The sequence below is a fragment of the Oryza brachyantha genome, chromosome 10, assembly GCF_000231095.2.
Source record: "Oryza brachyantha chromosome 10, ObraRS2, whole genome shotgun sequence".
Classification (NCBI taxonomy): Eukaryota; Viridiplantae; Streptophyta; class Magnoliopsida; order Poales; family Poaceae; genus Oryza; species Oryza brachyantha.
Window position 1 is genome coordinate 8834430 of NC_023172.2, and position 27001 is coordinate 8861430.

At 40.5% G+C, this 27001-nt stretch overlaps 2 protein-coding genes and 5 non-coding genes across 10 annotated transcripts; 5 read left to right on the forward strand and 2 right to left on the reverse strand.

Annotated features, from left to right (window-relative positions):
• Positions 1 to 13: 13 nt before the first annotated feature.
• On the reverse strand, positions 14 to 1435 carry LOC121055489. The gene has a single exon (XM_040527986.1). The coding sequence runs from the start codon at positions 1433 to 1435 to the stop codon at positions 14 to 16; it is 1422 nt and encodes a 473-aa protein (XP_040383920.1).
• Positions 1436 to 7092: 5657 nt separating this feature from the next.
• On the forward strand, positions 7093 to 7184 carry LOC121055634. The gene has a single exon (XR_005812668.1). It is a non-coding gene; the product is annotated as a small nucleolar RNA Z182 (small nucleolar RNA).
• Positions 7185 to 8127: 943 nt separating this feature from the next.
• Positions 8128 to 8213, forward strand: LOC121055641. The gene has a single exon (XR_005812675.1). It is a non-coding gene; the product is annotated as a small nucleolar RNA Z185 (small nucleolar RNA).
• Positions 8214 to 8931: 718 nt separating this feature from the next.
• Positions 8932 to 9048, forward strand: LOC121055632. The gene has a single exon (XR_005812666.1). It is a non-coding gene; the product is annotated as a small nucleolar RNA Z173 (small nucleolar RNA).
• A 4817-nt stretch (positions 9049 to 13865) lies between these two features.
• LOC121055623 lies at positions 13866 to 13945 on the forward strand. The gene has a single exon (XR_005812657.1). It is a non-coding gene; the product is annotated as a small nucleolar RNA Z168/Z174 (small nucleolar RNA).
• Positions 13946 to 14962: 1017 nt separating this feature from the next.
• LOC121055636 lies at positions 14963 to 15043 on the forward strand. The gene has a single exon (XR_005812670.1). It is a non-coding gene; the product is annotated as a small nucleolar RNA Z163/Z177 family (small nucleolar RNA).
• A 4097-nt stretch (positions 15044 to 19140) lies between these two features.
• LOC102703063 (eukaryotic initiation factor 4A-I) lies at positions 19141 to 26716 on the reverse strand. 4 transcript variants are annotated; one of them, XM_040527926.1, is made up of 12 exons: positions 26347 to 26716; positions 24466 to 24543; positions 24301 to 24379; positions 21668 to 21777; positions 21519 to 21553; positions 21288 to 21435; positions 21150 to 21198; positions 20909 to 21049; positions 20280 to 20516; positions 20087 to 20126; positions 19916 to 20013; positions 19141 to 19835 (listed from the first exon to the last, which is right to left on the reverse strand). In XM_040527926.1, the coding sequence occupies exons 6-12, from the start codon at positions 21377 to 21379 to the stop codon at positions 19818 to 19820; spliced, it is 675 nt and encodes a 224-aa protein (XP_040383860.1). In that variant the 5' UTR covers positions 21380 to 21435; positions 21519 to 21553; positions 21668 to 21777; positions 24301 to 24379; positions 24466 to 24543; positions 26347 to 26716; the 3' UTR covers positions 19141 to 19817. The 4 variants fall into 4 exon arrangements, with proteins under 4 accessions (XP_040383860.1, XP_040383859.1, XP_040383861.1 ...); XM_040527925.1 differs by having other exon boundaries at positions 21519 to 21570; XM_040527924.1 differs by lacking the exon at positions 21519 to 21553 and having other exon boundaries at positions 19142 to 19835.
• Between the last annotated feature and the right edge of the window lie 285 nt (positions 26717 to 27001).

Genomic DNA, 27001 nt, shown 5'->3' on the forward strand with positions numbered 1-27001 from the left:
CTGTAGTATCTCTTCACATCATCCCCATCGTCATCATGGCGAGCAGCAGCGACAACCAAGCGGAAGACACCGGGAAGGCAGGCGTCACCGCGGCATGGGACGAATACCGTGACAGCGATGACGACGGCGGTGATGGCGCCGATGACGCCGCCTTCGCCTGCGACAGCGAGTCGAAGGTGAGAGTGTCGTCGTCGAGGTTATAGGTCATCCGCCTGCCGGCCTGCAGCATGCTGCCGACGACGGACACCCCGCCGGCCAGCGGCGAGCGCAGGATGGAGAGGCACACCACCCCGTGGCTCTTCTTGTACGAGTAGTGCTCTGGCTCCAGCGCCATGGCGGCGTCCTTGCCGGCGAGGAGCAGAGTGAGCTCCGGGAGCTTCGTTTCTTTCGGGTAACACTGTTGCTGTAAGCTCGCGTCGAAGTCGGAGCCGCCGCTCATCGCCGCGGCAGCTGTTGTGTGAAGCTCCTGCTTGAGGTGGTCGAAGAGTGCCGGGTTGAGGAAGGTGAAAGGCATGGTGGTGGTCAAGATCGCCGTGGTGGCGGCGTTCTTCCCGCTGACACGGCCGTCGCCGACCTTAATGCCGGTGATGTTGACGTAGTAGAAGCTAGGATCCATGTCCGCCGAGTCGACGACGGAGATGAGCTGGGTCGTGCTCTTCCGACCACCTCCCGTCGCTGGCGCCACCGCGCCGTCGCCGAGCCAGACGAAGCTCCGGCGATTGGCGTCGACGAGGTAGGAGAACGTCTTTGACGAGTTGGCGAAGACGCTCCCCCTGCCGAGGCCGACGATGGCGTAGTTGCCGTCGCCGTAGCCCCCACCGGGCCTGCACGCGTACACCGTGTCCTCCCCGGAGAAGACCCGCTTGCCGCCGGAGCCGGACGTGGACAGGGACACGTTCCCCTGCAGGAGGGCGTCCTTACCTGCGCTGCAAGCCTGCGCCGCGCCTCCGCCGCCGCAGCTCGGCCGCCGCCCGCCGGCGTACTGCTTGCACAGCGGGTCGCCGCACTGCACCCGCCGCTGGCCACCGCCGCACTGGCTGGTCCAAGTGACGTCGCTGGTGACGTCGACCACAAGGGCGGAGAAGTCCCTGCTCCCGGCGCTGACGACGCTGACAGCGCCGCTCGGGCCCACCCGGCCCTTGCCGCCAACACCGCCGCCGCCGGCGGCGGCGCTGCGCTCTTCTTTATCTTCTTTGCTCTTCTTGTAAATCTCCTCGACGATGGTCTTGATAAACTCAGTCACCTTCAATACAACTTTGCCCTTCGACAACGCAGCAATAGACCGGGCCTCCTCGTCCGCCGCGGCGTCGTCAGCGCCAGCGGCCTGAGCACCGACGGACGCGGCGGCGCCGGCGAGTAGGACGAGGACGACGACCGCGGCGAGGCTGGTTGTTGGTGGTACAGCAGCACTACTACCACCGCTAATCTTCGCCATTGCCTGATGATCAATGCGTGCGCGTATTGAATTATTGATGGATGGATGCTGTGAAGTGAAGTGTGTGCGCTTAAACGATTGCCGGAAGCTGCTTTTATAGCAAACAGAGAAAGGGAGGGGTCCGTTCAAAAAAGCTATTCTCAAACTTAATTTTTTTTAATGAAGATAAATTAATAGTAATAACTTATATAATTATAACAAAAATAATAAACATTACTGTGAATATATATGTCCTATTTAGAGTTTAAATTTATTATTTTAAACCTGCATATTTTATGGAGTCATACATCATATTAATCTATATTTGTACTTTTTTCAAACTATTTTTATAAATATTTAGATGAGAGGAGTTGTCTGAAGGTACGTAGGTTCCCTAGACCCGGTTCAAAGCACTAAAAACAAGATAAACGTCCCATATATTTCATATATTTCGTTCTGGCTTCCGTCACTTAACATCCACCGAAGAAATTAGAATAATGAACATGTTCCGTACCTCCGTGCGTCTCCATGGCTACCGGCGGGGCAGGAAGCTAGCTAGGCCGGCATGGGAAGGAATTTGACACGTTGTCTTATTGTCTACTAGAATGATGCGTGCATCCATGGGCAAGTGGAGGAGACGGTCGGCGACTGGTGGTTGGAGGAGGCTCTCGCCGTCGTACGCCCACGGGGCGCGACCCACGGGACCGCGTGGGGGAGCTTGACGCTTGAGAGCCCACAGAAAAACAAAAGGAGTGTAGGATACTCCTATATGTAGTGTCATATTATAAGTTATACTTTGAGTTTATTATAAGTTAAATATTCTTTTTGGTTGGTCAAGTTTATAAAATAAATATGGTAATATTTTTTTACACGAATTAGTATAAATATATTTAATTATCGATTTAATAAAATTAACTTAGTGTCATGGATGTTAGTATACTTTTTTAATAAAATTGGTTAAACTTCAACAGATTATATGCACTCTTAGCTTTTTCCACAATAAATTTAAATTATAATAAATAAACAATATTTATACAGGTATTTTAATTAGATGAATAGTCCCACGTATATTAAAGAAAAACCGGAGGGAGTATCAGCGAGAACTTTTTAACATTACAAAAGATGCGCTTTCTCCGGCTAAAGTGTCATGTACGTTTTGATTATTATTTTATACCAAACAGAGATATACAAACGATAAATTAACTATCCTAAAATTTTAATATAAATTTCAAATATGTTTCAAAAAATTCATACATATAAGGTTTTTAGGAAAATTGCACTATTTATAATCTCAAAAAATGTGTCACGGTTCCCTTGTTTTGGAGGAAGAATGGTTCCACCACATCACATGCACAGATGCTATGCACCTCGGTTGCTACGACATGAATATGATAGAAGTAAGTTTTAAAAAATAAATGTAATAATATATAATTAGTTAATTCTAGTAATTTTGAAATAGGGTTATTTCCATCCGCACGGGTGATTTCCTAAGATCACTGTTCGAACTACCGTATGTTTTAGTCCATTTCCTCAAGAGAATCATTGCCTGTGAAAATACGTCATTTTAGAATGTATTTGACCTAAACAGGAGCTCAAACATTTTAAAAGTGGCTTCCGTAAACACAATAGCATGTAGCCGGTGAAAATGGTTACTTTTCCAGCTATTCATCACAAAATAAAAATGATATTTATAGGACTAAAATGTACGACCGTGTTCAGGCCCGGTCTTGGATTTTCGAGCATCGGGTGCAAAATTAAACATAGGGACCTTAATATATACACACATATATAGAATAAAAACATACATGAAAACAATATTTATATGGAATACTTTACAAATCATAAATATTATCCAAATATTTCTAGATATAAACTCGTTAATAATGGTAGCAATATCAATCTTATTTAGCAATTTCTTAATGTACAAAGTGTTAGGAATTAAACTTATATAGATTAGAAAGCTGCGGCAGCCGTCCGTAGTCAGCAGTAGGTGTGGTAATGGGTTACGATACTGGGGTCTTTTCACAATCTTAATTAACATTTACAAATTTAACTCAAAATCTATAAATTCTTAGGCTAGTCTCTATGCTCAATTTCACTGTATAGTTTCTAAAACAACTAACTCGATAAAACGCTGCATGAATCAACTACTCACAATGTAACGTTTCATTATACCATTTCCTAAGCTAAATAAAACATTTAATTACTACTGAAAGTTTGATTGCATAGAGAGAGTGTTTGATTGCACGAAATACTTCAAGTCACTCAATGCGAGTTTCACTATATTACCGAGGATTTGTAACGGCGCCTAATGGTTTCATGGCCATGAAACTAATTTCTTCTCTCTCCTTATAATTTCATATAAATATCCCTTTTGTATTGATGTGTTATCTAATTAATGTGCATGACACCTCTATGAACCTCTATTGAGTCTAGCCTTAGCACACCCATTTACACCAAACCCTTAAATTGTATATATAAAAAGTTGGATCCATTACTGACGGGCCCTACTCGATAGAGATAATGCTTTAAACCTGTTAGAGATAATCGATCCTGTTCTAGTGCTTTCACAATCCTAATTAACCCAAATAGGAGACTTAGCCTCTTAACTATCCAATCTGATATTCATGCTCCTATAGAGATTTAAACCCAAGATATTAGGTGTTACTTAGGTCACTGCAACTACTAGGCCACATGTCCTTTTATCATACATGTACCACTCAATTTAAATTCAGGTACCATAGCAATGAAAACTTAGTTCAAAACACCAAATAGCAAAGGAGTAGCACCCATATATTTAGAGCCTGTTTAGATAAAAAAATCCTTGGACTCATAGAAAAAAGTCCATCCTCTTTCAAACAAGAAACAAGATAGTTTAGAATCCTTCGGACTAATTAGTTCTGTCTCATCCCTAACGTGCCGCGCAGAGTAGTTTAGAATCCATGGGCGGCCCGGCCCCTCCATGCATCTCCATGGGCCATAGCTACCGGCGCAATGTGCGTAAAGTAGTCCTGCTCGGCTCCCATGCTGTGGTGTTGGAACTTGGGAAGCTAGCTAGGCCTACATGCAAGGAATTTGTCACGTTGTGTTATTATAGAACGATGCATGCACTTACGCTGTTGCCTCAGACCGGCGCGGGGCGGTCGCAGCGGCAGCGGGGGCTCGACCAGAACGTGATCGCAATGTTTTCGACCATGGCGTACACCGACGTGAAGGATACGCTCGAGTGCATCGTATCAGCGAGTTCGACGATGACGAGACGCTGCGCATGTTGATATATGTTGCATTGTTGATATATATTACGCGGAGGATACGCGCAGCATGCATAAACTGTCATACGCTAGACTTTGATTCACAAATCACCAGCCAGCTTTTTGTCCAGCGAAAGATAATTATTAATCTTATGGGTGTCCAAGTGAGGAAGAGAAATATTGGGCATCCAGTAATATAAACATGCGTAGAGGGTTATCAGATTCGACAGAATGGCATACATGGGCCGGCCCAACAGCGAGAAGAAAGCCCATGCATCTCCATGGGCCGCAGAGGCTTTTCTTTCCCGGTGTTTGGGTTTCGTCGCGGCTCCGTTTCCTCGTTTTTTCCTTTTCTTTTTTTCTTTTCGCAATTTTTGGGTTTCGTTGCGGCTGCGCTGCGTGTCGTAGCCAGCCCTCCCTCTGCAACGCCGAGCTCGTGAAGACGATCGATCAGCGCCGTCCGTTCGCAAAAGGAGGCATCGATCGAAGCCGTCCGCGCTGCTTATTAATACGCGTCCTACGGCTCGTTCCTTCTCTCTCTCGCTCGCTTTTGCTTTCTTCATTTCTTCTTCTTTGCAATGCCTCCCTCACCTCCACTAGTAGTACTAGCACTGCCCTGCTGTTCTCTAATCCAATCTCCCTCTTGTTTGTGATCGCCTTTAATGCGTGTGGTTAATTAAGTTGTACGAAATCGTTGTGCTCTCTTGCTTTTCTTTTTGTTCTTTGATTTTGGTTTGGAATTGGTGTGTTGTTGGATTGCTCTTGTTCCTGGCTTTCGCTAGATGGATTCTGTTCTTGGCGTATTAATTCTTCGTGGAACTGCATCTTTTTTTTTCTTGATCTCAACTTTTTCTCCTTTTTCTGCTGCTTCGTCGGATTAATTTGATCACCGTGCGGTTTTCCTTCTTTAATTTCCTCCATCCGTTTTTGCTTGGATCTTCGGTGATGGCTCCAGATGAGCGCAAGATCGGAGTGAAGACGATCGTTCATAAATATGGCTCCAGATGAATACTTGACGAGATCAGTTGTGCTCGCTGCTCATGGACTACGGTTTCATTTCTTTCTTGTCCCGGCCCGCCGCTCGCTCTTCCGCCGGTGCCGGCGATCCGCTGTTCGCGGCTCGCTTTTCCGTCGTCTTTTTCACCTGCAGCGTCTGCAGCAGCAGAGCTTGTCCCTCCAACGTGCGTGCCTTGCGCGCGACGAAACCATCTGGGCCGTTGGCTGTTCTCGCGGAGCAATCTGCCGCGTCCACATGTCACTGACGTGCTGCAAGGCCTGCCTGCTCTGTCGTCTTCGTGATTTTTTTTCTACAGCTGATCAGGCCTCTCGGCGATACTCATAAGGTTAGGGTTTACGTGTGTTTTTAGAAAAGAGTGTATGCGTTGTGAGCGTGCGTTATAATGTGTTCTCTGAAAAAAAAAAGTAGTATTGAGTTGGAGTTACACCGTGAATAAAATACTCTTTGAATCTACTGTGTAATTTGTTACGCTAATCTGTTTTATTTATATATTTTTTTTGAAGGGGAGCGCATCCGTTAATTATGTGGATCTTTTGCTTCTACCTTTTCTTGACTAAGTTGATCTTCTTTGAAGAAGCCATCTGATCATTTGCTGTTATTGCGTGCGTGTGCCGGTGATTATAAATTGATCAAATGTTTGATTTTTTTCTGTCAAACACAAGTGCAATACATGTGGGGAGTTGAGGGAAGGGTATTTATGATATTTTTGATTTGTATGTATGCTTCAAATTATTATCCAATAAAAATGATTGGATTTGATGGATGAAATTAAAATTTTCAAACGTTTAGTCAATAGACAAACCCACAAATTTACTGTCAATTCTGAGAGGTCCCCGCATGACCCTCGCTACGATCTTGCAGTACTAAATTGGAGCTGAGAACTGAGAAACGTTAATTTTGATTTCTCTCTTGGTGGTTGATGTCCAGAGTGAGGGAGCTTAATTTGCACGCTATTATATTGGTAGTCCTTGACTCTGTTTTTCGATTCTTTCCCCTTTTCGATTGGCTAATGGCACTTATTTTTCTCTCTCTTTGTCATTGATTTTTTTTTTCCTTCTTCAAGACAAGATTGCTATGTTTCAGGACAGCGTTTCCTGTGAAGGACAGTGTTTCCTGGACTCACAAATGCATTTGGATTAATACAGGCAGACGATGATTCACAAATGCTGATGATGGCGATGCTCGTTCTGAGGCCTTGAAATCAGTGGTTTCCATTTCTCTTCCAATTGGTCACAGCAACTCAACAGTTAAATTTCTCTGCATAGAACAATTAAATAAATGTAAATGTTAGCTCTGTCTTTCTTGTTAACTGTAGTATCTTGCCTGCACGCAATTCTGTTTTTGCATCTCGATCGCGTTCTGTTGTTACCTTTGCTATAGCTGCAGAAAAAGATTGAGATGTCTATTGTGGTGTGCCTATGATGAATCTTGAACTTGTGTCAGGATTTGAACCACTGGACTGGGCATGTAAATCTCAATAGATTTTTTTCTGAGGCATATTTTCGCTGGCTGTTTAAAGAGTGTCTTGAAAACACGCTCTCGATTTGCCTGCTTTCCCTATTAATTTCGCTGTATTCTCTTGCCTTCTATATCAACTACTACACGTTTTTACTTCTCGATCTCGTGGATTGGACACTGATGACAAGCTTTACGTCTCACTGATTATGTGATCAAGCTTTACGTCTCACTGATTATGTGATGTGTACCATATAACATTCTGCTTCTCTGAGTCCAACTGAATGATGAATCTTTTCTCCAACGTTCTGTTTTGATCTTATCGAACTCTATTAGCAGTTATTATGTTGCAAAATGTGTGGTTCTTTGACTAAACATCTTGTTTCCAGCACGCATGTCATTCCTTTCTATGCCTTTTACAAAATCCAGTTTACTCCTGCGTCATATCAAAGTATAACGTAGCAGTGACGACAAGTTTCACCTTTTCATGTATTGGTCAGTGATGATGACCTTTGCACCTTACAAACACTGGTTTGTATGAAGTATAAGGCCCTGTTTAGATCTTTAAAATGGCAAAAGTTTTACTATTTTGGAGTACTTTTTGGTAAAATATATCTAAACACTAGGGTAAGAAAATGACAACTTTGCATTTGGCATTTGGCAGTCTAGAGTAGCAAATTTCGCTAAAAAGCGCATAGGGACGCAGACCACCTCTCACTTTTGTCAAAAAATAGCAACTTTTGCATGTCTCAAAACACCAACTTGTAAAAATACAATGCCAAAACTTTTGTCACCAAAACTTTTATCATTTGCCATTTGCTATTCTAGATACAACAGTGCGTGCGGCTGTGCATCATTTAGCATCTGGCTTCTGCTTGCATTCTTTCATGAAATGGTCTAAGGTCAAATGTTTCTCCTCTTTTAAGTGACAAATGTACTGTGCATATTCAGGAGGCATGCAGAAACTATTGAATGTATCTTATTGTACATGGCCAAATGATGTTTGAATCACCACCCATCTAAAGCAGACCGAATGTCTGCATGTGTAGAAATTAATGTGATCCTCTGATGGCTAATATAATTGCATGTTTCCAACATTCTTCTTTTGTCTTATTATTAAGAACAACTAGCATCTCTAGTTTACTTTCACTTGATATTGACTCCCTCTATAGTTTGATAATTCTGGTAGTTTTGGGCAGTGACACGGTCTCCAAAACCTGCAGGCTAAGCGAATGGTGCGTGCCATGCCTGGATTACGCACAATATGCAACAAATGGACATGTATCCATTGTACTCTTGGTCAGAGGCTTAGAGCAACCAAGTTTTGGCTTCTTCGTCTCTTGCAGTACTGTCCTGGAGACCAGGATCAATAAAGCTGTGGTTCTTTTGCCCTTTTGATCTCTCTAGTGTATGTTCTTCTGCAGGCTCTATTGCAGTAGTACTTCTGCTTACTCTTTTCGACCACGTGCGCAGATCCCTTGCTTTTCTTGCACACACTAGTACCACATGCATGCATATTTGCTTAATGTTCTTGGATAATGGCACAAGGTATTATTGTTTCATTTTCTTGTTCATGGGTTTCAATGGAACTTTCTTGGTTTTTTGCATTGACTCTCTCTCTCTCCTATGGCTACGGGACTTTGTTTTCTTGTTTCTATGATTCTATTGAGTTTATGGGCACCGATGATTAGTTTAGAATACTAGGGTTGAATAATGATGGACCAAGTCGAATTCTTTTTTCCTTTTCTTTCTTGATGGGTTTATTCTCTTGATTTGATCGCTCTAGTTAATTTGCAGCGCCGATAATGAGTTTACAATGTACTAGGTTAAATTCTGATCGATGTGAGCCTCTGTGGTTCGAATGATGAGTTGATGGCAAACCGTGTGTTCCTCTTGATTTGAGGCGCCGTGGTTAATTAACATCTTTCTAACAAAAATCAGTTTTTTATTGTTTTCAGGTTAAACCGTGTGTTCCCCGATGATGTTTTCTAACACAAGAATTGAAGCCTGATGATGACAAACCATTTAATTTGATCCCCGAGTTGGAGATGATACTTATCAAGATTGTTCTGAGGGCGTTGGCTCGCTGGCATGCATGGCCAGAGTTACTCCTCTGCCGTTGCATTTTTTTCTGCTTTTTTTTTTTGTCAGAGTTCCTCCTTTGCCGATATAGCGAAGATATTTTACTTAGTGTTTTTCATGCGTTAAATCTTGTGTCTCATGTGATTGATCTATCATGTTCCATCATTTATTTGTCGTGTGTTTTCTAAAACAATCTGGGCCGTTGGTTATATGGCCGGAGTAATCGGCCACATCCACCTGTCCCTGATGGCTAGGCTTGTCTGCCCATTCTTTGTCGCTTTTGTAACTATTTCTTTATTTTTCTGGTTAATCTTTTTGAACCTTTTACCTGCTTAATTTCTTGAATTGTTTTTTGGCTAATTAACTTTAATTTGCTTGCTGCGCTGCCGATGAGTTCAAAACGTACTAGGTTGAATTTTGGATCGAACAATGACCACCTGTCTTCCTCTCGATTTGAGGTGTATTTTGTCACCAATTAAGTAAATATTCTGTCACTGTCAATGGAGAATTTTAGGTCGTGAACCTTCTTATGCTCCAACGATTTAAGGTGTATTTGCAATGAATTCGAAGAAATTAATTATTATCTTGAAACAAAATTGTCATGAATTTTTCTGTGATTTCTTTACGTTGAAGACACTGAGGCACCTTTATCATCCCAGTAAATTTTTAATTTTATCATCTATACTAATAAACAACTATTAAAAATAGATAATCTTTTATGTTTGACCCAAAGAATACAATACAACCTTAGCCGAGCTTGTTGAGATTAGGATGGTCGATGACTACGAAACACGGTAAATATTTAGGCGAATCCCGTGTTAACTCGAAAAGATGCAAAAAAAAAAAGAAAAATAACATAGAATCCAATTAATGCATCCGTCCTTAAATGTTTGATGTAGTTGACTTTTTTATGCACCTTTGACTATTCGTCTTATTCAAAAAATTTATATAAATATTAATTATTTTTATATCATTTTATTTATTATTAAGTATATTTTATGCATATATAGCTTTATATATTTTGTAAAAAAAATAAATAATATGAATGGTCAAACATGTATAAAAAAATTAATGACGTCAAATATCTAAGTGCGAAGAGAGTACTTAAGCCAATAACAATCCAATTAAGCGATCACGGTAAAAGAATTGGCGCGGCGGCCACGAATCGAGCTCGATCGCTCAATGTAAGAGCTAAGTACACATATATACGTGGCCGCGACGAAAGCCCCGGCGGCATCCGGGGCCGTCCGTCTCCGGCGCCCGGAGGATCAGCGCCGCTCGTGGTAACACCGGCGGCTCCCCTATTTTACACATCATCAGCAACGCCCCTCGACCAAAGGACTACTAGACCTCGCCCATTACTATTCCTCTCTCCCACGACCCGTTTTCTGCTTGCTCCAGTTGCAGTAGTTTCTTCATTTTTTTTCCCCCGTTTCTTGGATCGATCTTACCATGGGTTTGGGTGCTCTCCTGGTGTGTGCTTTGTGAGAGATATGCTTGATTGAGATGTTGTGCTTGGTGCGTGTGTTTGTTTAGTTTTGTTTTGTTGATCCCACCCCCTGTTCTTTCCTGGTCGATCTACCCCTGCTGTTTCTCTTGTTTTCGAGGTGTGTGTGTGCGGCGTGTGGTTGTTTCGTTTTTTTCTTTTTATGTTCCTCTCGTTCTTGCAAAGGAGATGCTACTCCCTTCTGTGTTCTTAATTTGTTCTTGCGTGCTTCTTGATCTTTCGGTTTAAATCGTTCTGGCCAGTGATACATGCATTGCTCTTGAGGACCTATGAATACTTGATTTGATCAACCCCGGCCTTCTCAAAATCTTGGCTGAATTTACTCCTTTTATTTTGGCCCCTCTGATCCATCTCAAGGTTATGCCTGCCTGGAGGAAGCATATATAAATATTAGTACAATACACATGCATGTGTGTGTCCACGCCAATGGACATGCATGCATGCTTCCCTTGCACTGTCCTGGAGATCAGAAAGCTGAGCTTCTTTTTCCCTCTTGAGTCTTGATCTCTATTGTGTTCTTCTGCACACGCTCTGCTAAAATAGTACTGGTGCTTTCTCTTTTCTACCCTTGCTTTTCTTTTGGAGGACACAGCAACTGGTTAATGTTGTTAAATGTTCTTGGATGGTATAATAGCACAAGCTACTGTATCTCTCTTTCTAAAATTTGCTAGTTCTTGTTCTTGGTTTCAATCTATGTTCAATGGAACTTTGTTGGTTTCTTGCACCGACTCTCTCTCTCTTCTATGGCTAGGGGACTTTGTTGATGGTAATTTTCATTTCTTGTTTCTGTGATTCTATTGAGTTTATGGGCACCAATGATTAGTTCAAAATACTAGGTTGAATAATGATGGACCAAATCGTTGTGCCTTTGTGGCACAACTTTGTACGGTTCACACGATTACAACCACATGTTCCTCTCGATATGAGCTGCCCGGATTTGTTCTCTTGATGGGTTTATTCTCTTGATTTGCAGCGCGGATGATGAGTTTACAATGTCTTTCTAACAAAAATCAGTAGTATGTGTTGATTGAAGCCCGATGATGAAAAACTATTTGATCCCCGAGCTGGAGATGATAGTTATTTAGATTGTTCTGAGGGCTTTGATCCGGTCGTCGGCATGCATGGCCGGAGTTCCTCCGCTGCCGTTGCATTTTTTTTTCTGCTTCTTTTCTTCTTCTGCAGCAACAGAATGCCCGGATGCCCCCTGCAGCGGAGAACGTGGGTGCCTTGGGCACGACGAAATAATCTGGGCCGTCGGTTAAATGGGCAAAGCAATCTGCCATGTCCACCTGCCCCTGTACGGCTCAGCTTGTCCGTCCGATCTTGGTCGCTTTTGTAACTATTTCTTTTGTCTATGATATGGATCTTTCTCTTTTACTCTGTTCTACTCGCCAAGGTTGCAGATTGCATTGCTAGTGCAGCTTCCATGCATGGAGATTGCATTTTAGGTCATGAACCTTCTTGTTTTTCTCCAACGATTTAAGGTGTTTTTTGGCTAATTAACTTTAATTTGCTTGCTGCGCTGATGATGAGCTCAAAACGTACTTGGTTGAATTTTGGATCGAACAATGACCACCTGTGTTCCTCTCGAATTGAGGTGTATTTTAGGTCATGAACCTTCTTGTTGTTCTCCAACTATTTAAGGTGTATTTGCGATGGATTCGAAGGAATTAATTATTATCTTCTTGCCGTAGTGTGCTGATGATGAGACAAAATTGTCATGAAATTTTCCATGATTTGTTTACGTTGAAGACACCGAGTCACCTTTTGGCTGATTTAAACCTCTCTCAATTAACAAAATACGGATTATTATCTTCTATGTTCATGATATTGGCAGGATCTTTCTCTGTTTCTCTACTCTGTTCTTCTCGCTGAGGTTCCATGCTCTCACCATGCATGGATGTTGCCTTTACTTCCTTTGAATCTTCTTCTTTCCCGTGCTTTAGACTTCTATTTGGTTTCCGGTCTGAGGCCATCCATCCTTCATCGTAGATTGCATTGCTGGTTGTTGCTTCCATGCTCTCACCATGCATGGAGCTTGCCTTTACTTCTTTTCGGTGCTTTAGACTTCTATTTGGTTTCCGGTCCAGTCTGAGGTCATCCATCCAACCTTCGTGGCATAGGCGAGATCCGGTCTCTCTGTTTGCTCTATGCTGTTCTGCTCATCGAGGTTACAGATTCATGGTTTCAGACGATGTTTGCAATAGTACTGCTGCTTACTCTTGATCTTAACATGCAAGAATTGAAGCCTGATGATGACAAACCATTTGATCCTCGAGCTGGAGATGATACTTCTCAAGATTGTTCTGAGGGCTTTGGCTCGCCAGCATGCATGGCCGGAGTTCCTCCGCCGCTGTTGCAGCAACTGCATGCCCCTGCAGCGGAGCAATCTGGGACGTCCACCTGTCCCTGTACGGCTCGGCTTGTCTGTCCATTCTTTGGTTGCTTTTGTAACTATTTTTTTATTTTTTTCTGGTTAATTTTTGTGAACCTTTTACATGCTTAATTTCTTGATTTGTTTTTTTGGCTAATTAACTTTAATTTGGTTGAATTTTGGATCGAACAATGACCGCCTGTGTTCCTCTCGAATTGAGGTGTATTTTGTCACCAATTAATTAAATATTCTGTCACCTTCAATGGAGAATTTTAGGTCATGAACCTTGTTGTTCTCCAACGATTGAAGGTGTATTTGCAATGGATTTGAAGGAATTAATTATTATCTTCTTGCTGTAGTGTGCTGATGATGAAACAAAATTGTCATCAATTTTTCCATGATTTGTTTACGTTGAAGACACTGAGGCGAGGCACCTTTTGGCTGATTTAAACCTCTCTCAATTAACAAAATATGGATTTGTTTGCGTTCATGATCTTGGCAGGATTCTCTGCTTCTCTCTGTTTCTCTGCTCTGTTCTACTCGCCGAGGTTGCAGATTGCGCTGCTAGTGTTGCTTCCATGCTCTCACCATGTATGGAGGTTGCCTTTACTTCCTTCGAATCTTCTTCTTTCCCGTGCTTTAGGCTTCTGTTTGGTTTCCGGTCTGGTCTGAGGCCATCCATCCTTCATTGAGGTTACAGATTCATGGTGTCCGACGATGTTTGCGTATAAAGGTTACATCATTTTCTGAAAAAAAAAATTCTTGGGCCGATGATGCTAAACATGCTCCTACGGTCTAGACCTATGGGGAGGTTTTCCTAAGCATATTTCCCAAGCTGAGGCCCCTCATTATCAACCTTCTTGCTGAGATTGCACTTGTTTTCTGCTTCTTGGGCACTGGATCAATTCAAGTTGAGCGGGTTGAAACTTTGATTCTTTTGTTCGCAGCAACTCCATTCAATCTTGTGTCGCCAGTGATATAAATCGAAGACTTGGTTGAATTATTGCGTTCATGACGTCTCTTGCGTTTGTTGGAGCTGGATGAGGCACATGACATCTTTTCTTGCCCTAATTTGTTTTTAACTTGTTCATGAAATATGAGTCCTGGTTGCTATGCCCCCAAAGTCTTTTGGATTTGGCCATGAGTTGTAGTACAGATACTCTAGTGAGCTATATGACGTACAACATAGAATCCGAGGCCTTGAAATCACTTCGTTTTTTGGATTGGCCAGTGATGAACCATGACTTGTACCGATACTCTGGAACTTTCTCCTGTTGCATCAAATGCACATTTGCAGTTCTTCATGCCTTGCTTTTTCCAGTTATAGCATTACAGAGTGCTATTTATTTTTACTATAAAACAGTTTTATTTTTTAAAAGAACTTAATGTCTCCATATTACCTGTAATTACCAAAAGTTCATAGGTAATTTATAACTCTTTTAAGCTTCCCATATGATGATATTATGACTGTTCCTTATTTTAGCCGGGAAGACCGAAGGAACGGTCATCCAAAATTCATTAAGAGTAGAATAAACAAGTATACAAGCAGAGATCCCTAGCAAACAGAGGAGCAATGGGGGCAAACAGCTGCGCAGCACAGCTGTGAAAAGGAAAGAAAACCTAAAACAGCAAGCACTATTAGTTTTGAGCTGGTGATGCGACCAATGATCCTACGGTCTTGACCTGTAAATTTATTACTCTAATTTAGCTTAGTTTTTCTTGATGGGTTATATCAAGACTTTAGAAATTAACGTTTACTGTATGGCGTACTTTTTGTATGCCGATCAAATTTGTTGTTAATTTGAGACAGCACAAGAATAAAAATCAGATCTCAAGCTTCTGTTTTGGTTTGAATCAGAATTGGCCAGTGATGAAATTCTAGTTGTACAGACACTCCACGAGTGAAATGAACTGCAACAACACCCATAGAATCTCTGAGGCATTGAATTAAACCGCACCCCATTGTCTACGCGTCTGCATTGTAACCTTCGCTACCACACCAGTTCTCCCTTCTTGCACTAATTTTGTATGCCAATGGCGCAAGGAATATTACTGCAGCCTGTACAAAATTGAAAACTATTTTGTAGTGTTTGCACACGTGCCAATGATAAGAAAATGACGCAATGATGAACAAATGAGTTTAATCTTGCAATAAAAATTCTCGAAGTTATGTTGAGGTACTTGTTTACTTTGATTTTTCCAGTTCCAAGCTTTTGCCATTGCATCAAATTCACATTTGCAGTTCTTGATGTCTTCCCTATTCCATATTCTTGTTCTGGTTATTATTTTACAGGGTGCATGATCAACTTTTTGATAAACTGTCCTTAGATAAAGACAATTATATTCTTGGGCACAACATGATGGCCACGCTTGATAGAGAACCCCTCCTGACTAGTCTTCGACACAACATGATTGAGTTTTTCCTTGATTTTTAATATGCCAACTATGCTTCTATGGTCTACACTTTCAGATATGTCATTCCCGCAACTACAGACCGTTTTGTGCCTTTTGTATTAACAGTGGGCAATGAAGAGAAAACGAGTAAATCATTTAAAAATGAACATAACCTCGCAATGCTCTGAGCCGTTGGTTGACTTTGATCTTTCGATTCTGAACTACCTCTTACTCTTGCTGCTACAGATCAAATGCACATTTGCTCCACGTGGTGTGTTGGTATATAGTCTTTCAGGGTGCACTAATCGGGCTTCTTAATGAACTGTTGTGAGTAGTTAGTGATTTATTTGTTTTGCACCGTACGTGTCTTGTTAGAGCAAGTTCAATAGTATAGTCAACTACTATCTTCAATTCATTTATAGTCAATTTAATAGTCAATTCATACAATAGTTATCTACAAAGCATTAATACATACTCTCACATATCATACACACACTACGTCTTGGAGCCTGTGCTCCGGCTAGATACAAATTTAGTAGCTCACTGCTCTTTTCTCTCCTCTCTTATCTCTTTAAAATATGTTTACAGCTGGCTTATAGCGTTGCTATTATATCTGCTCTTGTGCCCCCAAGTCTTGTCGATTGGCCAGTGATGAAATTCTAATTGTACAAACACTCTATGACTGAAATGAAGTGCAAAACATTTTGCCACTGAGAGCAGGTACAATAGCAGATCTATAAACATATTTATAAACATATTTTAAGGAGATAAAAAAAAATAAGAGTAGCGAGCTACTAATTTGTAATTTGTAGTCAGCTACAATACGATTTTCAAGATGCAGTGTGTGTATGATATTTGAGATCATGTATTAATGCTTTGTAGGTAACTATGGTATGTTGGCTATTAGATCGACTATAGATAAATTGAAGCTTGTAGGTGGCTATACAATTGAACTTGCTCTGAAAGTGCATGTCAATAAGAAAAACATGTTATGATATTCCTCTGACCTACAATTTTGCCACTGAAAGTGCATGTCAATAAGATAATAATATGTTTTGTTCTTCACACTAGCAATGTTTGGTCACGGATGCATCTATGCCTCTATCCGAGTTCCTTATCTGGTGGAGACTATTAGTGAAAGGAAACTAACTGTATCTGAGGCCTCGTACCGGTGATTTTCGCAACTTCTGTTTTCTATTGAAAGTAACTTAGTTGGATTATTGTGTAGGGCCTGTGAGACTATTTATCTTTGCTCTGATATCATGTCTTCTTGGTTGTAGGTTAATTTCGTACTTAATTAGGATTTAGGAAAATTATATCTTAATTGCTAGCTTACCAGAATAGAAATTGTCTGACTTATATGACAGAAAATAAAATGAGGATAATAAGTTGGTCATTGATACAATATTTAAGTTGTCACTATGAGTAGTTATTTCCACACTGTTAAAGACATTTTGGGTTCAATTTGTCCATGTTTACTTCGCTTGATGTATTCATTTTCCATCATCAACATTTCGCTCTCATCATACAAATTGAATCATCCTTGAAATGTACTTTTTAAAAGTTTGACTTTAACCTCGTTCAAAAAAAGAATTATCAACTGGAGAGACTAACTTGTATACAAAACTTATAGAATTAATTTGCTGATTTCTCAGGATTCTGTTTATCTACACCAAGTATGTGATGAGTAGGTAAGAATTCCAGAGACAGTCGAAGGTCACCCTATTTACCTACCATTCTACTTAGACAAAGCGGGCTTTCCTTTACTTGATTCCAAGAGATACAATGTACAAAAGTCCTATCCACAGAAAATGTATCCATCACTTTTATCTTTTGCACAAGATGTTGCATGTCTTGTGTACAGTTTGAACATAAATTATGTATTAGATATGGTAGAAGTATCATATACCAAGATATTGTATTACCAAATAATTTGGTGTAGTGTTTGATAATAATATATATGATTAAATAATAACACTTATAGCTAGCATGTATATGTATCCACCCAATGCCTTTGATGTTTGTCATTTTAACTTGTCATTATTTTAGAATTTCTTGATATAAGTGATAAGTCAGTCATAAATAAACTTGCACCAGTCCCAATACTTAGTTGATTTCACATCAATTAGTGGGGTGATGTACTTTGTGCATATATGTGTGTCTGAGTTTGGACAAAAAATAATGATATGTAATTATCATGAAACATCTTTTAATAATCTCTTAGGATAGCTTGTTTTATCCACTATCATTCATCAGTTTGTTCCTAACAAATGATATAGGTGGGTTTTTCTTATCAAAATTACCCATAAGAAATTTCTTTGCAACAATGGTTTGACTTTTAATCTCTTTTACACCTATAGGAAGACCCAATATGTGATGCACAGATTGGGGGCAGATTGTTATAACTTGTCCATTTATGCAAATGTCTAAGCACTTCACATCAGTATTTGATGCAATCTATTTTGTAAAAGGATTTTGTAAAAGGAAGTGAGACAATGAACTTATAATTCAACAAACTTATAAAAGGGCAATCAAGTAATATATTATTTTGCTCATTGATAATTCTGTCAATAACCTTGACAAAATAACTGCAATTGTAGCTACTTCTAACTTTTGGTGAATCTTTTTTTTGTCATCGAGTTTGTAGACAGATTTTGTTTTTCTTCATTTTGTTAAAAGGTAATATCTCCATTTTATGCAGTAAAAAACACATAAAAAATAGCAGCAATGTATATATCATGTATAAAAAAGAAACTCTATACAATATTTTTTTGTAGAAAAGTGAGCTACAGTTAAATTTGTACTTGCAAATTATTAGAGGCGTAGTTGCAAAATCTATAGTGGAAGTTTCACATAACTGATAAATGGCCACTATAATAAGTGGGGAGTCCAATTTACATTTGCTATTAACAGATTTTAATGTCACAGAGATACGAAGATTACAAAATTACCTATCTAAGTTTAGGATTTTGTTTTCCCAAGATATGGATATAGTAAAGGAAGGCATCTAAACATACATAGATGACTTTAAAGAAATGTTTTCTTCAAGTTTATATAATTATAGCTTTTCTTTACTATATCTATAACCTAGATAAATTCCTAAGCTTATAATAGGTAATTTTGCAATCTTCATAATCAAAATCTTCATAATTGTAGTGGTCATTTATCAGTTACGTGAAACTTTCACAGCACTAATAATTTGCAGCTACAAATTTAATTTACATTATAGCTCACTTTTCTATCAAACATGTTGTACAGAGTTTTTTTACTTATACGGGATATATACATTACTGCTATTTTTGTGTGCTTTTTACTACGTGAAATGTGCGATATAGGAGATACCACTTTTTAACAAAATAAAGAAAATCAAAGGATTGTCTACAAGCTCTATGAAAAGAAAGGATTCAACTAAAGTCAGAAGAAGCTACAATTGCAATTATTTTACCAAGGTTATTGACAGAATTACCAATGAGCAAAAGAACATATTACTTGATTGCTATTTTGCAAGTTTGTTGAATTATAAGAAGTCTATTGTCACACTTCCTTATATAAAATCCTTTACAAAATAGATTGCATCAAACACTGATGTGGAGTGCTCAAACATTTGCATAAATGGACAAATTATAACAATCAGCCCCCAATCATGCATCATGTATTGGGTCTTCCTATAGATGAAAAAGAGATCAAAAGTCAAACTATTGTTGCAAAGAAATTTCTCTGGTAACAGCAACCAACTTATATCATTTGTTAGGAACAAGCTAATGAATGACAGTGAAGAGGGTGTTAAAAGATGTTTCATGATAATTGTGCTATCATCATTTTTTTTGTCCAAACTCAGACACACATATATATATAAAGTACATCACCCCACTAATTGATGTGAAATTAAACAAGGATTGGGATTGGTGCAAGTTTATTTCTGATTATCTTATGACTTACATTAAAAAATTCCAAAATAATGACAAGTCAAAATGGCAAACATCAAACGCATTGGGTGAATGCGCATACATACTAATTATTTGCTAGAGCCCTCCTTGGTAATACAAATTAGGATACAGTTGGATAATTTAGTAAAATGTTATGTGATCTACTAATGAAAATAAATTTCACTGCAGCACATAGGACCTAACCTCTAACCTGAGATAAAAAGTACCAAGGCACTGAGAAACCACAATAATACCCTCTTTATTTTGACTGAGTGCTGGTTTTCTACTCTGTTGTAAGCAATTGCACAAATCAAACTAGCACAAAACAGAACCTTTGGCTCCTTGAGTAGTTAGTTCCTACGGAAGTAACTTCTGATTGCCATACAATTGAGACAGTTATAATATCTCTGAAACCTGCCATAGCAAATTTTTTTGGTTTAGGCCACAAGAGCATATCATATGACAAGTAAATGATTCTCTTGCACGCGTCTTACATGTATTGGCATCTCTGCAATAAGTAGACCACTGTTTTCTTCTAGAGCCTTGAGCGTGGCTACTTCGCCACCAACAACCATGTTAATAACGATTCCATCTGCACCAACATAGCTCATCAGCAACAATAATACTCAATAAAATGAGGATGAAATGATATTTTCTTGATTCACCTGCTGCCAAGCATGTGGACATACGTCTGAAGTAAGCTTCCTGAAAAACTCAATTGAAAATTCTACTCAGCCTAGATATCAAAAGATCAAACTGGAGGAGCTCAAAGAAACTGCATAGTGCATACTGATGGTTTCCATAGATTATAATACTAAAAAAACAACAGACGTCGTGAAAAACATGTGGTTGGCTCACCTTCTTTGTGGGAAGTTCATAGTTTATTAGCACGCGAGCCATAAGGTGAGTCTCTCCTAATGTTGCCTGGGGCAAGCAGGCATCTGTTGCTACAATGATGGTTAGTTTTGACTCTGTACTTTCAGTCTTGGGACTATCTGCAATATCAGCAGCAATTTTCATATGATTCCACTGGATTGTTGCCTGACGAAACTTGTCAAGAACCGATGCTCGCTCTGATTCGGCCTGATCACTGTACTGCATTGGGAGGAAAAAAAAAGAACTGAAGTATCTAGCAAAATCCAACACAGGAAGTAACTAGCAAAAGCCATTAACATGATATAGAGGGCTTCATTGTATAAGCGATCACAGATATCCATTAACACAGGAGGCACCTGAGGACATTCGGGTATAGAAATTCAGTATCACTAGTTGCATAGGCATTTCTGTTTTCTGACACAGGTACATTGCTCCATATGCACAATTTTTTTTCGTTGAATGAAACACCTACCGAAACACTAATGGATGCACATTCATGTAAAATCATAAGATGAGAAAATGACAGTGGTCTTGTCGTTACTAATCAGCAATAAAACCTTTGTAATATCACAACAAAGTGCACAACAATCTGGGGCATCAGTAGAGCATACCAGCGGCGACAACGACATGAAGGGGAGGCCGGCGACGTCGGCGCAGACGGCGTCGAGCTCGTCGCGGGAGGAGACGCAGATGGCGATTGGCAGCGCGCCGCGGCGGTCGGCCACGACGCCGAGGAGTTCCAGGAGCGTTCTCTGCAATCACACGCATGGCCGCATGCAGATGACGTCAGATCCAGTTCACGTGGCAGCGCGGTGCGGTGCGGCGCGGCTCGTTAGCTGGAGCTGGGCGTACCATCTTGAACTGGAGGCGGTCGACGGCGAGGTAGAAGTGGCGGCCGGAGCTGGGGACGAAGGAGGACGACTGGTACTGATTAGGCGAACCTCGAGACGCGACGCACGGGTGGGCGACGGGGGAGATTCGGGCTCTCACCTGGGGTGGGATGGCGTTGCGGCGGGAGAGGTTGGAGACGGCATCCCGTCGGAGAACTCCGTGGCAGCGGAGGCGGCGGCCGGGGTCATCATCCAAAAGAAGATATTTTGGAAGTGCAGATTTTATAACCAGAAGGAAATAAGGAAGCCTTGCACAGTGAGAAAGCTATTAGATTCCCCACCTAATTATATAAAAATTAATGCACGGTGAGGAGGCTATTACATTCCCCACCTAATTAAATTGCAAAGAGGAGGCCATGTCTTGCCCTACAGTGATCCCAGTACTCCAATTTTGAACCACATATTTCCATTCCACACTCAAAATTTTACATTACACAATTAAGGGAAATATGGAAACAAAAGATTCAAAATTGGTTTCACCTTAATAGCAGGTTTCTGCAGCAAGCTTCTGTGACTTGATTTCAGTACAAGTTGTGCACTGTGAAAAACCGATTAGCCTACTTGACAAAAAAAATCATCTTTTGATTTCCCTGTGCCATGTAATAATTTAATAAAAAGTTATTATAAAACTCAGAAATGGTAATTTGCAAGCTCAATGAATATTAACTGTGTAATACTAACAAGGAAAAAATAGCAGGCATCACAAAATTAATTGCAACAATAAAAGGTGCCAAATAGAGAGTTCATCATCCTGATGGCCAAGATCCGATGCTTCTAAGGAGAGGTTTTATTATACAAATGATGGAGTTCTATTTCTTCTGTAAGCTCAGATGAAAATTTATGTTCCAAAATTTTTCTAACACCTTTCAGTCCATTCAAAAAGAAATGAAGGATATATAATAGATTGGAGCAAAAATAGGGAGCAAAATTTAACATGCAGGTTGCAGTTAATTCGATACATTGTAGCAAAAATAGGAAGCAAAATATTTGAACCAGAATGCAACCTCCAAAGATTCCGTTAAATACAGGATAAATATGCTAGCACTGTACGTTAATTTCAAGCAGAACACAGCCCCTTCAGGATGAACATGAAAATATAAAAAAAATTCTGTTATTCACACCATAAATATTATCATCAGCAATTTACTGCCTAATATATTGCATTATTTTCAGTTTAGCAGCATATTTACATTACTCATTGATGTATCTGTATTTTGTTGTGCTCGAAATGTAGCATGTCTAATTCTTTCAGGTATTTAAAGATTAGTCTATGGAAAGCACATGATCGAGTCCCTAATTTATGTATTCAGTATTGACTGTAAGTAGAATGCTTATCTCATGGTCTTCTCTTCACATTATAATTTCATCATTTACACCTTTATAAACCGCTGTTCTTATGCCTTTATCTATGCCTTTTACTAACTATTGATTTCTATTGCAGGGTGATGAGATCTATGATTCCACCATGAACCAGACTAATGTCGGAGATAACAATAATGAGTTCTATATCATCCAAGCCTTAGGTTTCTCCAACAACTCTCTCCTCTATCTCTTTGATCAATTGAGATCAGAAAGACATTCCCTCTCTTCTAACAGTTGAGTTATATGAATTTGATCCATGAGGCTATCTTACTTTGATAATTACCTGCTTATTTCACAGAATTGAGTATGCTTCTTTTAGAAGATCAAATGCACCATTCATAAAATGTACTCTGGGCGCATACATTCAATTTTTCAATCTCTGAATAATGTATAGTGTTTGATAGATCATTAACTGATGTGTTAATTTTAGAATCTGATGTTGGTGGAAGCTTCATGGTTTACAATAGATGGGGGAGGGTAGGTGCACGGGGACAAGCTACATGATCCCTCTACATCGCGTGGACAAGCAGTATATGAATTTGAGGGGAAGTTCCATGACAAAACCAATAACCATTGGTCAGATCGCAAGATCTTTAAATGTTATGCAAAGAAATATACCTGGCTTGCAATTGACTATGGTGAAGCTAACAGGGAAACTGTAAGATTACTTTGTGTTTTCTAATTAGTAATTGTGTTGCAATTTAACACGTGTATTGATTTTAAAACTTTAACCCTGATCCCTTCAAATTGGTCCCAGAACAAGAAAGTCAGTCCCACTACTGATCACATGAAAGAAACAAAACTTGAAACTCTACGGTTATCATGCAACACGTAGCCACTGAGACGAAACAGTTTGTAGAGTGGTCCAGCTTGAGCAAGTGGTGATGCTGCAGCAGCAGCAGAGCAGCCAGCCATTTCAAATGCAGGATTTGCATCAGCATCAGCATCAGACTACTCACAGAAACTCAGACTACACTCGACCTCATTACTCTAAACTATTTAATTTAATGCCATTTTGCAGCTCAACAAATCATACATAGAAATTTGCAGATCAACAAATCATACAGTTGGAATGCTTGAATTTTCATGCCTAATACTCGTATTAAGCGATCAGGTATGCAAAACACCTGTGTTTTATGAAGCTAGGCTAATCCAAAATGGAAAAAAAATGTTTCAAGTATTTGTGGAATTTATGTTGTAGGGATTCATGAAGCTAGGGCAATCCAAAGAAGATAAGCTCTAGAGAGTAATGCTTCAGATTGACAGTTCAGATATCACTTTTGCATTTAAGGTATGGAAAAAATGCTTCTTACTCTTGCAAATTCCTGGCATTCTTGTATATTTGTTTTCAGATGTACTTATTAGCTTAATTTAAATACAGGGTAACCGGTTCTTTCAGAAATGCTTGGAGCAACCAAAATTTTAGTTGACTACTCCATTCAGCAATTATGTCTATACACAGTTGCATTGAATCTTATATCAAATGCAAGCAAATCAAAATCAAGAATGCCCAAATTCAGGTGAATTTCTGATTCAGCAATTACCATACAAGTCACTTCTAATGTTAGTACGCGTCTTAGTAATTCAGCCTCTAAGTGCTTGACAATTTAGTTACAAGTGAAATTACTTTGTGTTCATGGAATAAGCAAATTATTGTAAATTACCATACACAAAAAACAGAGTGGAAAATGAAGAGCAAAAACTGAAAAATATCCAAAAAAAGAGTGGGAAAAAGGGGGTTGGATTTGGACCTGTTGCCGAGAGAGTGGTGGGGCTGACGATGAGGGCCTCCTCAGCGGTGAAGTTGCCGTGCTTGATGCACTCTACAAACTGTTACCGTGTGCCATCGGGAAGTATTAGTTTATCTTATACCAGCATAATTCCATCAGTGCAGGGGATCTTGGCAGAGAACATACCGTTACCATGTGCCCCTGGTTCGCTCGTATCAGCAGCTCACCATCCTTCACCAATTGTTTCTTCTCATCAGGTGTATGCTACATTCAACCACAAACTTTCATCAGGCAAGCACGTCTTGTCAAAAATAGCTTATATTAACATCAATTAACCAACATTTGCATATAGCTTAACTATATTTTGTGGAAAATATATTCACTTTTAGAACACCAACAAACATGACACGAAAAGGGTTGAAAATACCAGCAAAGATGCAGTACATCATTTAACAGTAACAAAAACCCAGCATTAGACAGAGAGAAACCAGAGCATGCTGATGATAATGTGCTACGGAAGAATATATGACTACTTCATACAAAACACTATCGGAATACAAGTATTAGGCATTACAAATGCACATGAAAACAAAAGTGTTACATGATGTTACTTTCTTCTCCCAAATGAGTTATGTTTCAACTGAGTTAATTGTTTGATCAATGATTCAGTACTATTCAACTTTTGTTTACTATTCAGTTCATTGATAATATGGTTGAACAAAGATCCTAAGAAGTTTTTGTGGTTTCTAATGATAATTAGCACAGATACAGCGATTTAGAACAGACAGACAAACCACTGCTGCTGCTGCACACATCTGATAAATGACAATGATGATCAACAAGGCATCGATTAAGCAGGCAAGCAGCTGACAAAAATGCTGAGTCAATGACTCCATATAGTCCGTTTGTTCTTTCTGTCGTGAGGATAATTAATTAATTAGGTCGCACGATGCTTATGTGCTCATCAAGCAAGATGTGTGAATGCGTGTACATACGGCTGGTCGGCGAACAGGGGCGGAGAGGGCGGCGACGAGGAGCGAAGCGGTGGGCCGGCGAATGGGGGGCGGAGAGGGCGACGAACAGGAGGGAGGCGGGGGGTCGGCGAACTGGGGGGGCGAAGACGATGACGACGATGGAGGGAGGCAGCGGGTCCGCGACTTGGGGGCAGAGGCGGCGGCCGCGGCAACGACGATGGAGGGAGGCGGCGCAGGCGGAGGGGCGGCGGTGCGGTGGAGGCGGCGTGAGGGGTCGAGGCGACGTGAGGGGTGAGGTGAGGCCGTGGGGGGCGCTGGGGCAGAGGGGAAGATGCTAGGGTGAGAGATGATACAGAAGATCCAAGCCGTTGATTGCAAAATAGATTGATATGAGCCGTTGGATCTGAGAGGTGAGGATGTAGAAGTGAGGACCTCAGTTGGTGTACTATAGGGTGACCAGTAATGTGCCTGTGCTAATGCTACGGTGTCAACTATATCAAATGTTAAATTTATTATCATATAAAATGCATTCAGGCTTAAAATCGATCCAAGTTATATATCAAATATTATATTGTAAAGTGCAAATAGTATGATCTGCATATATATTTAGCTTGATACCATCAAATATAATATTTTTATATTGTGAACAAAATATATCCATATAGAAAAACATAAGCATTCGGTAACACCATGGCTAAAATGCCCCTGCTCAATTTAAAAGCATGGCAGCCTGTCCACCTCCAGGCCGAAAGAACGCCCAGCAAAAAAACCAAACAGCACCCAGGTGGACAGAGCATCCATTCAGCTTATTTGCAAACAATAAAATGCATCCATTCAACTGATTTGCAAACATTAAAATTAAATCCCAGGCATTCATCATCATATAATAAATCATATTATACATGAATTTGTGTCATCAACGTTAAATTCAGTATAATAAGCGGCAAGTAAAGTCATTTCTTACTCCAAAAATTAATTTCTAGGTTCTACCATACAACTAAACACTAAATTCAGGGAAATGCACTAACTAAAATCGTAGCAGTATACTAACTAATCAAAAAATTTAGAGCACTAAAATTGAAATAGGGCTTACCGGGGGAGGAGAGCTGGCAGCACGACGGCCGGGTACTGCCGCTGCCGGGGGGAGCAGAATTCCCGGCGCCGCCCCGAGGCGGCGAGCTGGCCACGGCGGCCGGGGATGGCGCGGCTGCAGGGGGGTGGCCGCGGCGACCTGCCGCCGGGCCTGAGGACGCAGCCTGGCCGCGGCTGCAGGGGGAGGCGGCGGCGGCCGGGGGGGGCGCTGACGGAGGAGGGGGCGGCGGCCACGGGTCCGGCGGAGGGAGAAGGCAGCGGCGGCCGGGGAAGCCGGCGGCGACCGTGCAGATCGGCGGGGAACTGGGGGAAGGCGGCGTCGGGCGTGGCTGCCTGATGGGAGGACGAGCCGACGCTAGATCTGTCCAGCCATTAGGTCCAGTACGTCTATTCAGAATAGAGGAGGATATTTCTGGACATTTCGTGTATTTTTTGATAAAAAAATGAGAATACACCTTTAAATACGGTGAGGTAGTATTTTGTTAAAAATGTTAGACGAAGGGTGATATTTTTATAAAAATATGCTAGAGGGTGATATTTTGTTGAAGACATCTAAATGGAGTGACATACAGTTAAATTTCTCAAGAAAGCTTTGGGAAAAACTTAACTTGCATTGGGTGAAACTTTGGAAATCAAGCTACATAGGTCAGGAGGCC